Source organism: Ambystoma mexicanum, chromosome 2p, assembly GCF_040938575.1.
Source record: "Ambystoma mexicanum isolate Mex_15411 chromosome 2p, UKY_AmexF1_1, whole genome shotgun sequence".
Taxonomy (NCBI): Eukaryota; Metazoa; Chordata; class Amphibia; order Caudata; family Ambystomatidae; genus Ambystoma; species Ambystoma mexicanum.
In genome coordinates, this window is record NC_090923.1 from 722,601,750 (window position 1) to 722,619,349 (window position 17,600).

At 46.8% G+C, this 17,600-nt stretch overlaps 1 protein-coding gene across 1 annotated transcript in view; it reads right to left on the reverse strand.

The window, feature by feature from the left end:
* Positions 1-338: 338 nt before the first annotated feature.
* The window catches only part of LOC138566723 (rho GTPase-activating protein 11A-like), a 586,658-nt gene continuing 569,396 nt past the window's right edge, over positions 339-17,600 (reverse strand). The window contains exon 14 of the mRNA XM_069644327.1: positions 339-3,394. Within this exon, the coding sequence (XP_069500428.1) occupies positions 2,007-3,394 (1,388 nt within the window). The 3' untranslated portion in view covers positions 339-2,006. The remainder of the gene's footprint in view (positions 3,395-17,600) is intronic.

The window sequence follows — 17,600 nt, forward strand, 5'->3', positions numbered from 1 at the left end:
TATCTCGCCTAATACCTTTTTTTTTAAAAAAAAAAAGTCCCATGGGCATTTCCATAAATGATTCTTTTTAGTTTTTTCAGTGGACGTGGTTGGTCTTTCCTCAGAAATGGTAATATGAAGGCGTAAGTAAACGCATGTCCATTAGCTATACCTACATTCATTGCAAGGCAGTTTCTAGAGGGCTACTGGAGTAACAGAAAACATCCAATCCTCCACATGATCAAATCAAGCACAAGAGGCCCCGGATGTCCTGGGCCCTGCATATCACCACCAAATCAACAAGACCCCAAAACAAACTAACTCAAACATATCACCAGAACAAAAAGGTACTAATCATGCTCATTAAAAAAAATAATTTTATTTTGTAAATTAATATATTCATATATAATCTGATACAAATAATGCCCATTTAACATGCAATACAAATCAGGCAGTTGATTCAAACGTGAAGGTAACAGCTGACCAGAGGAGGAAAGGCGGGTTGATAATTGTTTAAAAATACTACAGAAAATGGGTCAGATACGGCATTGGGTCTCTGAAATGTATGGTAGGCCGGGGTCTACCTGTGTATACAACAATGTATGGTCTCCACTCTGACCGAAAGGCCCCGTGCCTTACGGGACAGGCTGCTTGCAAAAAAAGAGAAGGGAACCAAACAAAGCCTTTTGCCTATCAAGTACACAGTGGCATGTCGCCCACCTAATTACTCTACACGGTTTGGGTTTGTGAGATAATGAACGGCCTTTATCTTTCCAATGGTATCAGAAAACAGCCTAGACCGTCTATGTTCTAGTAAAAAGACAGACCGCATTATCTTGAAAGTGGCAACCCAAGGCATCTTGTGGGATGCTCCCTCTGCTCTGAATTTCTCTTTTTAAAAAGCTTTGCTCGCCACTTAGAGAATCAATCAACACAGAAGACAATTATACAAGTTGCATCAAATATAGAGAAAAAGCAAAAGGAAATTATGCAGGTCAGAGACAAAAAAAAAGACGGTATTAAAAACAGCATTGACACTCTGGGGATCACTTTGGTCTACACTTAAAATATAGGAATTTGCTTTTGCCGAACATCCATTACCTACAGGCATCTCCCGAAACGCCATACATGTTGGAGAGGAACATGGACCAACAGTATTAATGCAAATCTAGTGCATATGTATGGAACTGGAGATCATTCCCATTTAATACAACGGACTCTGCATAGCGAATTTTAGAAGAGCACAGGATTTGCAGATGGTCAGGCCTACAAACACAATGACACATCAAAGTAGAGAAAGAAAATGAGGTAAAGAGCAAAGGGGTGGAGACTGGCGGATGGTAAATAACAGAACACTTGATGAAAATGCTGAGACAGCAGTTAGAGTGAACATGTGGATTGGCCAAAGGGATTATGGAGAGTGATGGGCGAAATGAACAGTAAAATATCAAAAGGAAAAACTATAACTGGGAGATGGAGAAAAATAGATTCAATACAATTGGACAGTGAAAGAATGGGACAGATAAAGAGGGTGGGGGAAATAAATAGGAAAGGAGGAGTGGAATGTAAACAAGACAGAAGGAACACCATTTCTTTCATCTGTTGCACTTCTTCTCACTGTGCCTCAGCACTTTGAATCTTATTCCCAATGCACTTAATATATTAAAATATCAACGGTTTCAATGTAGGGGCACGTTAGCAGTTAAACATGAACAGGTCTATCAGGGGAGTTTTCACATTGGTGATAGGTCAGTAATCTACAACTGCTTGTGGTTCATATAGAGGGAATTTGTACTAGGAGAATGAGCTCATCAGACGAAACCAGAGGGTAAGAGTTTGTTGCACTAAGCGTTACTTAGACATGGGCTGGGTGTTCTTAAAACATTCTTTATGCTCTCTAGCCCACCAAAACGATTGCTGATGTACCCTGGGTAGGAGTTTGTAAGTGCTTTGGGGCATGAACACAGACACCATCATTCCTTCCAATTTCCTTGCATTTGTTCACAAATCTACCGAACCAGAAGTGCTCATGAGCAGGTGACCATGTGGGGACTGGCAGTCTCGTCTTCCCTTCCTGCTGGAACCAGGTTGTTCAGCAAGTCACTTGAAGATGCATCTGAAGAGGCACATGAAGGACTTGGGCACTGGGGCAGAGCACAAACATCTTTAGGGAGCAAAGTACCAGGTTTCGGGGGTGAGGCGTTCTTGACAGGCACCTCGAGAGTTTGTGGAGGCTCCAGCACCTCCTTCCTACCTCTTCGACCTCCAAAAGTCAGAGTAATTTGTTTCCGGCTAACAAATATTTGCTTGTTGCAGCCCCTCACTAACCCCATAGGGCTTGGTGGTTGTAAACTGGGGCTTGCCGGTACCAGGAGTTGCATATCGGCTTCCACTTGAGAGAGAGACCCATCAGCAGTCCCCAAACCCACATCATCTAGACATCTGGCTGCCGCAGCCCTTATGGCTAAGGCACTCTCATGACTGAGTGAGCGCCCATACCTTCTAGCCCCCTGGCGTCTCAATGTTCTTTGTCTACCTTCCATGTCCTTGGTCTCAAGAAGCATTCCAAATGGCTCATTTGAAGGAGAGTGCAAATTAAGTGGCAAATTCCGAACACTCTGGTTTGGTGCAACTTGCATAAAGTTCATGCGAAATTCAGAGGGATGGTCCTGATCAAACACGTGAGTGAAGTGATTCTCCAGCTTGGTGGGTGAAGGGCTCTCTAGCAGCCTTACTTCACAGATCTTCGGAGGAGTAGAATGGCATGCGGGAGTAGCCATTCCAGAGTCACTCTGAATGCTTTGCAGGTCATTCAAGTTATCGAGTTCTAAAGGTTCTGAATTCTGAAGATACTGATCGATGCTGGGTTCCACTTCGCAGGTGGACTGGTCTGGAAATGAAAGGGACGCATCTTCTCCGACAAACTTACCATCCATAACATCTGTGTTCCCAAAGGAAGAACCACATTCTGTGTACCCCAGAAGCTGAGGAAAGCCTTGCGGGGATTCCAGTGTGGTTACCCGCAGTGCTTCAGAAAGTTCTGACTCCACAGCCTCCGAGAGATTCTCGGGCAGGCTGAGGGAACGACGTAGGGTACATGGCTTGATTGACTTCTCCTGAAGAACCTGAATGCCAGACAGCTGGTTATCACCAGCGGCACCCGCAGTCTTCCATTTATGTATGCCTCCTTGTGAGAGGGGGCCCTGCTCCCTCGCAGTGAACCATCTTCTCCAGGATGGTGGGCTCTGGAGCTCCACAAGAGGGGCCATAAAGGATGAGGCAGCCTTTGTAGGTTTCAGTCCAATCTCAGAGGTCAATGTTCTCTGGAATCGGGCAGTAGAGAAAAGTTCAGTTTCCTCATGGCTGGAAATCGTCTCTGAGCGAAGTTCCCCCACCATAGATTTACTGGATACACCTGAAAAGAGCAGGAAGAATATTTTAAAAACACATTTAACATTTAAACCACCTCTAATACTACCAGGAATTAAGTCTCAATTCTAGTCATTGGATGAGCAGAACCTCTTTGTTTACTCTAGTAAACCCTCAAAGATGCATTCAATGCCACCCCAAGAAAACCATGAGACAGTACACAGAAGTTAGGACTGGGCAAAAATTGAGCTGCACCACATAAGCAACGGTACAAGTAGAGTTTTCTGCTTGTGGGAAAAATAGGACAGACCCTCTCCACCCCACTCAGCAAATTAACCACCAAAATATGTGTTAAATTGCTACCCAGTGAAAATCGCAAATTAAATGGATCCTTCGAGGCCACATGATGGACGAACACAAAATCAGGAAATCAGTCCGACCCCTCCATTTATAACATTTTATCCGTAGTGTCTGGAGACCTTTTTTGGGGAAGACTCACCAGGCTCACATCGGCATTGCTAAGCAGTCCATGGTATAAATCCTATTAGCACAAGGAGATCGTTATTAACCAATCAGAATGTTCAATACCAGTAATTGACTGCGCTCTGATCTCATTCTGAACATTCTGGCTTTGAAAGCAGAACTCCTCGAGGAAGTCAATGCACATTTAAGGGCTAAAAAGTCACGGTTACAACCTGTTAGGAAAGATTTTCTTATTGCGACTTTGCCTACTGTTTCCTATGGCACCCCATTCCTTTTGATCCTGTCCTGAATTTACAGGAAGTAAATCATTCCTCTTTCCCTTGTCTTGCCTTGCCTTTTTGCTCACATATTATTGGAAACTCAGTTATTCACACTATCAGTTGTGAGAAACATGGTTTCCTTTTGAATTCTTGTATTTTTATATTGCACACAATCTTACAATGCAGTGCCCTGGGGATACTTTTGTATCTCCCTATCTTTTTACACAGAGGATTTTTGGTTACTTTTATATGTGCCTAAAGACAAACTGCTGGCAGCAGTTACATCTGTACCGTTTTTGCATTATTTTTGGTGTGCACATTCAGGTTTACCACTTATTGCAACTAGACATGGCTAGTGCCCTAAAATGGCTGTGCCACGAGATGTTTGCTTGTTCTTTGGCCACATTGTAGTTTGCCCTTTTTCCTGCCCTCTCATGTCAGGAAAGTCCTTATAAATGCATGCACTAAATGAACCATGAGCTGGTGCTTCTGTGGGCTAGTGAGCCTTTGTTGGTATGTGGCATAGGAAGGGGGCTGGGACTATCTAGTCCCAGTTCATATCACTAGTGCCAGAACATCTACTACTGTTGCAGACGTGAGCCCAATAGTTTTCCCTGATTTGACAACTACTAGCTGTTTGAATGGTGCATACAATTGCCATTGGTGGGCTTGGACTTGCTTCCAGCTCAGATTCTGCATAAGAGGACCACTTTGGCAGTTATTCTTCATATCTGTGTTAGTGCCAAGAATCCCACGAAGAAGAGCAGACCGTTGATGCCAAGACGACTTTTGAAGGGGTCCACCATCCCTGCCAGTGTCTGGCCAGTGACGCTCTACTCCTCTCCCTGATCTCTGAAGACCCTGACCAGTGCTTCAGCACTTGGGTTAGTGGGACCAAATAGTCTCAATGCCTTCGAGGAGCCAGCCCTTTGAAGTGTCCATGAACAGCCTGGTGGACTGACAAGCTCTCTTGTGGGCTACCTCGCTATAAGCGTTGCCATTCTGTGGATGAACATGGAATTTTGGTAGTCGCCAGCTTGTGCCACAAGTTGCCTTCGTCCCAAATTCTATCTTCCCATCTTCAAAGAAACCTGTCCTGGAGCAGCTGCTGTGACCACAACTGGAAGGACGCCTGTTGTCTGCAAACCGTGATAGTTGCTGGAACTTGCTTTACTCTGTCCTGCATAGTGTCCTAATGAGGCCTGCATCATGGGATTCTGCCTTTCTTCATTATGCAGTTGCACCAGATGAAGAATCCTCAAACCTGCAACTCCTCGGCACCTCTCACCAGAGCAAAGCGCAGAAGTTCGAGCCCCTAGATGATCCACAATGACATCTGGGAAAATCAGAGTCAGTGGGGTAAGTAAGCATCAAAGTTCCTGTCCACCTCTCCACACACACTCCCGCTCCCCCCCCCCCCACTCCCTCCTCCATGTCCTCCATAGGATTAGACTGGTAACAAGTCTCTGTCTCCTATCTCTCATCTCAATTCCACTCAACTTTGGTCAAACTTGGGTCGTTATCCTGCCCCTGGGATTTCTTTGGGTCTGGACGAAAGAAGAAAGCTTACCCATCAACTGGTTCATTGTTAAACCTTTCATTCGTTTGGTACTAATCAAAAACACAATCCCATTGCATCCCTACCTAAAGAGAATACGTGAGACAAGCTGTGTTGACCCTGTGACTTTTAGGCACAAGGCCCCATTCATCTTTGGGTTTGGATTTCTAAAGTGACGATACCGTTCTTGAGATTGGTCCCCATCATTTACTGCATCAACGTTGCTTACCTGCCCTGCTTGATTAAGTTATTTGATGTCTATTAAATGAACCTAATGGTATTTGTATTATATTGTTGTGATATTTTAGGCCTTTAGAGCACACTGAAAAATGAAACCAGCAGGCAGTAACTTTTTTAAACTGTCTAAATGGAATTAGTGTGCCTTACACTGAGGGCCTCTGACCCCACCCACACTCTGATGAGACTAAGTCTGGACTGATCATCTACGTACCTTGATTGGGGTTTGGCTAGCCTCTCAGAGTTCCCTTTTCATAACTAGGGTGGCTGCCTTAAATCTGTCCACCAGGCCATATTCTAGAAATCCACCTGAACAAAATGCATAAAATCTGAAAACAGTGGGCATTATACATTAACTTCTAATGCCCTGCCCCCTCACCAGCTCATTTTTGGGCAAGCTACAGCCTGCCCGTATTGTGTAATTTCATAGTTTCCTGTGGAAGCTGTGGGATGGGTGATCCAGGGTTACAGTTTCCTGAATCCTTGGCCCTTCATACGACAAGTCTGGCACATTATTGGACAGCATGCCTGAATTGCGGTGAAAAAACTCACCTTAGCAGAAAGTGTAGTGTCCAGGGATTAGCTAACAGAGGAGGACCCATTGCTAGGAGACAGTGAGTGATAGGACAATGACTGAGGCAGAGGTGAACGAAGTTGGGAATGGCTGTTCAATCCCTGAGGTGAGAAGGGGACTAGATGGAGCTTGGTGTCAGGTAAGGTAGGAACCGCATAGGTCCCAGGACTAGTGTCTTTCCCCTCCTGGAGCCATCTCTGCCCAGCTCAACATGGGGGAGTGATCCTTCCAACATACGGCAGACTTGCGCTGGACTTCATGCCTCAGAGCTTCTCAAGAGTGAAACTAATCACGGACGAGTCCAGCCATATTCCCTGTCTTTGGTGCTGGAGACTTTGGAGTATGACATCGACAGAAAGACTAGCAGAAGGACTGACTAGAATTATTTAGGGTCACCATTAGGGGTGAGCCCCACCCCAGCCTACCATGCTCTGAAACTGGTCTGAAGCCCTTGAAGATGTTCTCCTGGGGTAATTTAACAGCACCCTAAGCTTTCCCTTACATCCGTTTAGTGGGTAAGTGTTTTCACTGCCCCTTAAGGAATCCCTCCATTTTTAAGTTCTGATAGAAAGTGAGGGGTCATAAATATGTCTGGTGTTTCATCAGCTTCATTGAGGACATGCATCACAGGAATCCTGAGGAGCTACAAAAGTGAATCACAGTACTGGTTGATGTGGAGTCCAAGCTTGATGTTTGTGGAATGTACCTTGATCTGAAGGTGCCCAAATGTTTTACATGCGGTCTGAAGTGCCGGGCCTGCCAGTTGTGGAAATGCATATGGAGGAAAGGAGGTAGATCTGTGGAGTCTCACTCAATGCCTACATTGCACTGCTAACTGCTACAAACTGAGGGGTATTATCCAGAAAGTAATCAAGTGAAGTAGATGTCTGCTGCTGGCCTGTGTGGCTGCAATCAGACTAGGCAATTAGACTAGGCTGCAAGCATGCCATTCCTCAGGATTTGCGTTGGGTAAGCATAGCAATATTTCTGAAACAGGCCTGCTATAATCAGCTGGGCTGAAGCAGTGAGATCAATGAATGCCATCGAGTATATACTGAAATCCCAACATTCAGTATTTAGGGATCCAGTATTTATAGATGCATATAGTCATTTTTAAATGTATGTATGTGCGATTCAGTTAAGAGTAAACTCTGTACACAACAAAATTGCCAATTGATAATACAGTAATAGTACAAATATAAAAATGCCAGATCTACAAAAACATTAAGTAAAAAATTCCACATTGAGACCAACAGCACTGTGAGCGAGTAGCTCCCGATATCAGCATGCTTAACAGGGCCCCGCTGGGCTCGCACATGCTGTGCTTTGGCCGCCCGGTACCGGTACGGAACCTGTGAAGGAATACAATATCAGTGGGGCCCTGTGTGAGGGCTGGATGAGGTGGCGGTTGTGCAGAGCGGACACATCGGGGATAAGGCCTGTAGTGTCCCTCGCCACTGGCGGAGCAGAGAAACGCACGCTGCTGTGAGGCAAAGGAGGAGCTTAAGCGAACTGCCCAATCTCAGGAGACAAAACGGAGGCAGATTTTATTACGGGCGATAGAGAAAGCAGAGGGGGTACATGTGAGGCCTAGAACTGCGAGATGGCAGCCCGAGACTGGGAGCGTGTGCTGAGCTGCAGGTGGACAGCAAAGATCTCCTGAGAGGTGGAACAGAGCTCTGCACGGGTCCCTCCAAGCCAGGTGGGGGCTGCAAGGCGAGGAATGGGCCCGCAGACTGGGTGGCAATCTTGTCCCCTGTTCCATATGGTGTGGTCGATGGTGGTAAGCAGAAGACGCCGCAACAGGGGGAGAGGAGATTTTGGTGGTTGATGGACCCATGGCCTCGATGACACAGGCTGGCAAGAGGTGCTGCCTTTAGGTGCGTTGTTGGGTCCCCACACTCCCCAGTAAGGCCATAACTTTGTAGGAGTACTTTACAGCTGCTGTAGTTCTTGGCCTGCTGTGAGCCTCCAGTGAACCTCTTTCCTCTTCAAATGGTGGGTCCTGGGGGAGGAGGGGCCTTGGAGGCCCTAAAATCTGACATCCACAGTGTGCTCTTCAAGATCCAGGGCAGAGGTTCAATCATCGACAGGGGCCCTCAAGGAGGAAGTGATGAAAGTTGACAGAGCGGAGGCCTTGGAGAGCAACAATCTTTCCACCGAGATCCTGGAGGTACAGATTGAAGTCCAGATCCCAGAGCTGGACTTCAGGGAAAGTGACCCCGAGAACCAAGTTGTAGGATGTGGAAAATAGGGAGCGAAGGAATAATATCAGACTTTGGGGGCTTCCTCAGGCTGATGGAGACTATGAGGGACCTGGAGTGAAGGGTGGAGGATATGTTGAAGGCCCTGTTGTGTTTGATAGAATACATCAGGGGACAGGTTCTGGCGAGGGTGATCGGATGTATTTAAATGTCACTATATCCGAGACAACGAGATGGTGCTACAGAAGACGGTGGACGTTTCTACCTTTGCCTAGGAAGGAGTCTTGATATGGATGTACCAGGAACATGTTAACCTATACTCTGGAACAACGGTACAAGTGTAGGCCGCTGACATTTTAGATATCACTGGATGTACCCCTTTGCTTTGTCCTTCACAGTGAAGGGGGAACAATATGAAAGCAAGGACGGGAGCCAGGCTGAAACAACCTCTTCAGGAGCTTAGCGAGCCACGGCTGGGACTGGTGGCTGAATAGGATGAAGAAATTCTAACGGGTACAACACAAAGGCGAGTCAGCAAAGGAGTTCCTGAACCCAGAGACATTTGAGAAAGCAATGGCAAAGAGTTGCCAGAGACGCAACCTACTGAGACATCAACATCAAGTAGCACCCCACTGGCCCAGTCTCCCAGGAAATCAGACCTACAGGACTTGTTAACAGCTATGACAAGGGAATTCCAGAAAGGGAGAGAGGAGGTTATGAGAAAGATCTCCGGTCTGGACAAGTAGGTTGAGGCTGTGGAAAGCAGAAAAGTGGATATTGAGAATAACCTCTGCGAACAAACGTTTGAAATTGTAGAAGGGCTGGATAGGATTGCAGCCTTAGAAGCTAGATGTGAGGCTCTGGAATCAAAACAAGAGGATGCTGAGAACCGCTCAAGACGGAATAACATCCGCCTATGTTGAATTCCCCTCTCGGTCACAGACGCTGACCTGGCGAGCTACACAACAGACTTGTTTAGGTTTATACTAACTCTACCAGACAGCGCCCCACTGGAAAACGACAGTGTCTGGAACCAAGTCCAGACAAACATACTCCACTCCCCCGGATTTCCTAGCTAGAATTAATTTCTACAAGGTGAAGGAGGAAATCATACAGGAATCCAGGACCTGTAAGCACATTCAATTCAGAGACACGTCTAATTTATCAGGACCTGGCGAACACTACTCTCCTAAAGAGAAAAGCATTGAAACACCTCACAGAGTGGCTACAAGAAAAGAAGATCCCGTGTCGCTGGGGCTTCTCGAATACACTACATTTTACGTGGGAAGGCATTCAGAGGAAAATACGTACCCTAAAAGAAGCAGGGAAATTTCTGGGGCCAGGAGAAAAAAGTGGAGAATCGGAGATAGAGTCAGCCTCCAAGAACCGACAAAGAAGACCACTACAGCCGCCTGGACGTGAGTTAACTGGAGACGCAAAATTTGGGGTCCCCCGAAATAAATATTTTGAGACTGTGGCCCACCACTGTCACGGTCAGATACCCCTTCGGGTTGCCACCTCATGGTATCCACTGAGCGGACTGTGGAGTGACGAAAGGGTGGCCAACTAGTGGGTCCCCTGCGGGGGAAAGCGGGAATCGGCCTAGTTCCCCCAAGTACAAAGAGCCTATGGTAGCAATGATAGTAAATCCCAAACCCACAAAGAGAAGTTAAAATTTTGATGCTTTTCTGAGTTATGCCGTTTAACAAGCACTTGGCCCAGTTTGCCTCAAGTTATGTTGGTGGTGGGTTTGAGAAGGATACCCCATTGGTTGAGGGGTGCTCTCAACCCTGGCATTTATGGGGAAGGGAGAGGGGGGCAGGGAAAGGGGGTGCCCTCCGGATCCCCCAGGGGATTAAAGGGAACAAAACAACATCTAAAGCAAGCACAGATACACATGGTCAGAGCAAACCAAGCCCCACCTTCCGGGAGGGGGACCACGAAGACCCATACAACAACAAGATCATAAATGGGCGCCATGGGGTCGGATAATGAGCATGAAATACGAGTGATGACATGGAACGTTCAGGGACTTAACTTCCTGGGCAAAAGGAGGTCTGTAGAACATAGACTAGACCAGCTCTCGGGGGACATTGTATGTCTGCAGGAGACTCCTCTTCTGCTGGCTGACGAACGCCGCGTTAAATTCAACAGATTAAGAAGTGCTACTTCGCCACGGCAGGTGTAAAAAAACGGGGGTTGCTGTATTGCTGAGCGGAAATGTTCACTTAATGCAAACTACAGTAAAAAAAGATCCCATGGGTTGATTCATATTGTTAAAGGGATACCTCCTGGAACAACCATTACTTATAGCAGCAATCTATTGCCCGAACAATGCACAAGACAGATTCCTGTTTCATTTAATCCCGACCATACTAACATTTATAGAAGGGTACCTCCTGATGGGTGGGGGCTTCAATGTGGTCCCAGATCCGCAAAGGGATAAAACACTTCCTCCAACCAGAACGATTTCACCAGAGCGGTGGGCCTTGCTAAATTTCTCAGGGAAACAGAGTCAGTAGATACTAGGAGATTAGCTAAGAAGGATGATGGTGACTTCACCTTTTATTCAAATGCGCACAAAGACTTCTCTAGAATAGACTTGATCCTGGCATTAAGTGTTCTATTCCCCTGCCTCGAAAGAGTGGAAATCCACACAGGAATGCTATCAGACCATGCACCCGTCACAGCAGACCTACGAATTAAGGGCTCCCCGGGCCCCCGACCCAAAATATTGGAAATTGCAGGACCCCATATTACTAGATGAAGTCATGAAAAGGGAAGTGGGCGAGACCCTTACCCACTACTTTAAAGAAAACACAATAGAGGATACCCCCATAGCCACAATTTGGGATGCCACAAAACCGGTAGTACGCGGGGCATTTATTAGCACAGGAGCAGAGCAAAGACGGATCTCCCGACTCCAAGATTCCAAATTAGATTAGAAAGTAGTAGAACTAGAGACATTTTTTTAAAAAACACCAAACTAGAAAAGTGGAGAGCGACTTTAAAAAAAAAAAAGCCAAGACAACCCTAGAAATTCACTGGGCAGACAGATCAGTTGCATATAAGAAGCATTATATCAGGGGTAATAAAGCCAACTGCATACTAGCCTATATGCTGAAAAAAGGTACACAAGAGAAACAATATATTAAGGCTCATAGGGGCGGATGGTAACACACGGTATACCGAGGAGGAGAAAATGGAAATCGTGGTAAAGCATCATAGCGAAATTATGGCCGGACCCCTTATACCATCCAAAAGACAGACACAGTACTTATGCTCCATCAGTGAACTTTGCCCTAAAATGTGCAGCTAGAAACCCTAGAAGTACTGATCTCAGTAGAGTAAACTGTGGAGGTGATTAAAACCCTGAAGAGTACAGCCCCAGTCCTGATGGACTCGCAGCTAAATTTGATGCGGTATACTTGCATATTTTATCCCCACAGCCCTATTTAATTAATTCCTAGCATCAGGCAGTGTCAGCCCCTCCATGGCAGAATCCCTGACAATACTCGCCCACAAACCAGGCAAAGACCCCGAGCAATATGCCTCTTATAGTTCGATTATGTTGATGAACAATGACAGGAAGATATTTTCTAAGAGCCTGGCAACTAGGTTGAGAAAGGTGCTCCTAAACATAATAGACCCAGACAGGCTTCATCCTTGGGCGATGTACCCAAGATAATATCTGACACACAATTGACCTCATAGAAAGTGCCTCAAGAATGGGGGAGAAGCTGACCGTCATTTCCCTAGATGCCCACAAAGCATTTGACCTGCTGGACTGGGGGTATATTAGAAATACACTTTCCCACTTTGGGTTCGGCCTTTGTGACATGGGAAAGGTTTAATTAGCAGAACCCATCCACACACTTAAGGATTAACGGCACAAGATCGGGCAAGATTCACATCACCAGAGGCACACGACAAGGCTGCCCACTATCACCATTAATATTTGCCCTCTCAATGGAGCCATTTTCTCTCAAAATCCGGCAAAACTTAAACATACATGGTCTCAAAGTGGGTAAACGAAAGTACAAAGCAGCCATGCACGCGGATGATGTCCTCACTATAACACAAATAGACACATTGATGGAGTTCCTATGGCAGGAAATCAATGCATTTAGTAGGGCCTCTGGATTTAGAGTTAACTACGATAAATCATCGGCTCTGGCAATTAATCTCACAGACACATAGGGAATCATTCAACCCCAATTTCCCCATCCCATGGGCAGACACCTGCATTGGGTACTTAGGAGTCCATATCCCCTGGAAAGTCTAACAAATATACCAAAGCAACTTCCCACAACTGTTCAGAGAGCTACAGAAAGACTTGGAGTGCTGGCAGAAGCAAGAGATCTCCTGGCTAGGGAGGATAGCAGCGGTAAAAATGAATACAGTGCCAAGAGTAATCAACCACTGTGCAGCACTCCCAATACACATTCTGGAGGGAGACCTTCTGAATCTGCAGAAAAGTATACTGAAATTCATGTGGGGATGCGGGGGGTTCAAACTGCACATAGCTAAGCGGATTATGCTCCACGGTAGGGGCTCGGGTGGACTGGGGGCCCCAGACGTGGCCAGATATCGCCAGGCTGCGCAACTTTCTCACGCATTCGCTTGGGAGATGACGGTAGATCAACCCCTCTGGAAACAAATTGAGGAAGGATGGTGTTCGTCCCCGCTATCCGCTCTCCCACATCTCAACCCCACGGACCACTGCAAACTTAGGCCCCCTCAGAGCTACAAAAAACTGTGTCAAACTGGGGAAATGCAGCTGGCAAACGGGGATGCACAGACACCCCTGGTCCTCTTACCCCAATCTGGAATAACCCAGACTTCTCCCTGGTCATTCCCCCCAAATGTTTTGCTGTCTGGAAGGAGAGAGGCCTACAGAGGGTAGCAGACTTCCTGGTTTAGGGTAATCCCCTCACATTCAAAGAATGTAAAGTGAAATTCAACATTCCAGAGGCCGAGCGTTTCCACTACGCACAGTTAAGACATTGGATATCACACGGGGCTATCAGGGAGAAAGGATGGAGGGAACTAACGGCATTGGAACTGACCCCAACAACATCCCCGCTCAGAGGTAAAATCTCAACTCTATATCGTTTGCTGGACAAAACAGACCCTAGCAGGAAGGAACAATACATGCTCAGCTGGGAAAAGGACCTGGGACGCACAAATGAAATAGGAGACTGGCACAGAATATGGGCGAGACTGCACAAAAGTACTAAATGCATAACTAACAGGAATGGGGGATACAAAATATGCTACTGGTACTACTTAACACCCGAGCTGTTGCACAAAAGTAACCTGGCAATTCCCTCGGGTTGCTGGAGAGGATGTGCAGCCACTGGCTCCCTGTTTCATCTGCTGTGGTCCTGCCCAAAAGCGAGCGAATTTTGGCAGGTGGTGCTGGAGCAAATTAAACTGATCACAGGCTTAACAATCCCATGGGACCTGGGGATAATACTGCTGGGAGACACTGGACCCAGAATAATATTGCTGGGACACACTGGGGATGGAGCATTTCCAATAACCGGTCAGATAGCAAACCTATGCACTCTCCTTAATGCAGCCCAAATCTCCATAGCACGTCTGTGGAAACACCCTGATGGCCCTTCAGTACCCATGTGGTGGACGAAATGATGTGACAGTGGTATCGGAAGAAATCACTGCGATCCGCCTGGGAAACATTAATGCCTTCCAAAACACCTGGGCCCCATTCATGGGCTACGCAGAGAAATTCCCAGGAATTGCCCGTTGCCCGCCCATGACTCACTGGCTCCAATAGGGTTTAGCAATGGAGGAAGCAATGTATGGCTTCTGAGTCCTCCACAGCAGCAGAAAAGGAACAAGCCCTGAAGGTCCGAACCGCAAAGCGCCATGGATCTCCCGTTTGTCTCTGTGAAGCCTAATGTCAATAATGCACTAATGGGATGTTGATGTATATTATATCTTAAAATGCTTAATAAAATGTTTTGTTGAGGAAAAAAAAATAGAACTAGTGCCTCATAGCACAGCGTGCCACAAACTTGGCAAGCAGAGCCCTGGCCCAGGATGAAGCGATGACACTAAGCTTGATGTCAACATGGTGGGCCAGGGGAGGATGCAAACTTCCCATTAGAAAACTCACCTGAAGTTAAAGCAAGTTTACTCACAAGGAGATTAGGTGGGCGCATGGGGCTAAGGAACCTCAAGAACTGGGCAAGCCAGTCCGTGAACCTTTTCATCAAATCCTTATTACCCACAATATAATAGGGACCAGAACTCCTACATCTTTGAGTGGTAGAGAGGACAGTGCTCCTAAGAGTATTGGAATGAGAAGCACTCGAGAGAGATTGGAGGACTAGAGTGCAAGCAGGAGGAGAAAAAGTGAGAGCAGTAGGATGAGAAAAACGCACAAGAGCAGAAGTCGATTGAGGGGAAGAGCAAGATGAGAGGGCTATCCAGCGGCAGAGATGAACAGAAAAAGGTGGTTGTCAGCTGCAGGGCACCAAAGTTATCCAGTGTACCAGGGGTAAAATCAAGGATAAGTGAGTAGGCATGGTGAGGACCCTGGGGCAGCAACTCACATGGACCAATCCAAGTACCAGAAAGGGTGCTGACGTTTTGCAGGCTGAGGGATCTAAATGTGACTCCAGATCAAACAGGTTGCATGCAACAATAGTAGAGCTAAAACCAACATTGGAGTATGTCCTACATTGTCCAACAGGAAGATTCTCTAACAAAATGGGGATGCAACTCAATATAGCACAATTTAACAGTACAGAGGGTCAAGGGAAACAAAGTGAGAGGAGTGTGCAAGCCCTAGTCCAATATACGAATGTTGTCACTAGTCCAGATACCTTATTCTGGTCAGGGTTGTAGGACACCAAGTGGTCCACAAAAAGTAAATTTACAGTTGCAATTGTTTCGGGGCCCTTCTTTCATAGTCCTCTTCTAGGGCACCCCTCTTGGACTTGCAGCACAGTAACTGGTGTCGAGTTCTCCAATTCCGATACCTTGTTATATTATGTTACAGTTATTTATAGAGCGCACGTTCACCCAAGGGCATATTGGCGCTAAGAGTTGGAAAACCACAAGCAGGAGGGCACGAGGAAGCCTGAAGTAGCGAAAGGATTAGAAAAGATAAGTCTTAAGAGCCTTCCGAAAGGCTGGATGATTAGACAGTGCCTTCAAAGTCAGAGGAAGACTGTTCCACAGTTGTGCTGCTGTAATAGAGAAGGCACATCCTCCCAGTCGTGAGCGATGAAAGTGGGGCACAGATAATCCTGCCGAGGCTGAGCGCAATGGGCGGTTAGGAATGTATCGCTAACATTTAACACAGAGGTACTCTGCCCCATGGCCATGTAGGTCCAGGTGAACAATGCAAAGCGCCTTGAATTGAACTCGCCGAGCCACCAGAAGCCAGTGAAGAGAACAGACTACTAGGTATATGTGGGACCCACAAGGGGAACCAGTTGCCAGCCTAGCTGCCAGATTCTGGAGGTGCTGTACTCTACCAATCAGCCCTTTAAGCTGAGCCAGGTACAGGGTGTTACAGTAATCCAGCCTGCTCGGAATCATTGCTTCTACTACAGGTGGACTTACCAGGGAAGGAATCAGGTGGAGCACTTTCCTAAGAATTTTCAACTGGAAGTGACCCTGCTGGCATACCGAGGAGACTTGGGGCACTAAAGACAATTTGGCCGACATAACATTCTTTACCTTTCTTGAAGGGGCTGGGAGCATACCCAAAGAAGTAGGCCAAAAGGAGGAGATCCACAGTGAAGGATGGGGGAGGGAGACCCACCACCAACACCTCAGTTTTGTCCCAATTCAGTTTCAGCCAATGTTGCCCCATCCAATGTCCCACGGCACTCGGGCACCTATGCAAACACGAAGACACCTCCGCCTGATCCAGATCTAAGCGGATTAGTAACTGGGTGTTGTCCGTGTAGCACCTGATGCCTAAGAGCGGATGAGGCAAATCAGCAGAAAGATGTAGATGTTAAAGAGAATGGGGGACAAAGCAGAACCCTGGGGAACACAACAGCTAAGACGAAAAGATTTAGAAAGGAAAGGGGGGGGGGGGAGTGTAGGATCTGTTCTCTAAGAAAGAGCCGAACCAGGCCAATACCCTTCCCGAGACACCAATCTGGCCCAGACGGGCGAGCAGGGTAGCGTGATCCACCTTGGGGTGCAAAGGCTGCCAATCTCTTTCTTCACTGTCCTTGGTGGATTTTCAGGTTCAAGTCATCATCACCCCTCTCAACTTCACAGCCAAGGGCTGTACCAGGAAAAATCAAAAGCTCTGGTCTCATGGAGCCACTACCGGATGTTTGTCTCCGTTGTCTCAGGCCTGAACCTGGGCTAGGGACTTCAAGCCATGAGCAAGGTTCCTCCACTTCTGGAACAAAGAAGAAACCATGTGCAACAGATAGTCCTTTTTTCTCTCAGTTACTCAAGTTTCCTTCTGGACCCATATACCTAGCCCAAACAAGGTTAGCTCCTCTTTCGCATCTTTCTTAACTCAGGCCTTTCACATGGGATAGAGTCTAGCCCAGAGACCACAGTAAGTCACGGGCAAGGGCCCTTCTCTGCTAATGCAAAGACGACTTTATTAAGTCCGATCCTTTCCCTCCACCCCCTTATTACCATATCACGAACTCCTACCTCTCTCTCCTAACACCAACCTTTCTCTCACACCTGTTCTCAACTCCCACCCCCGCCTTCCAAACTCCCTCAATGCACGATCCCAATCTTCCCATTTGAAATCCTTGAACTACTTGTCACACAGTTTAAAAGTGAGCCAGTGGGATCACCTATGGTCGTGGCAAGTGGGGCACTTGTTAAAGACTCTCCAACTCATCCTTCCACCTCCAGGTGAGCTCTGTAGAGCATTCAATATATCTATGGGATTGCAGCTCTCTGTCCAGAGCTTACAA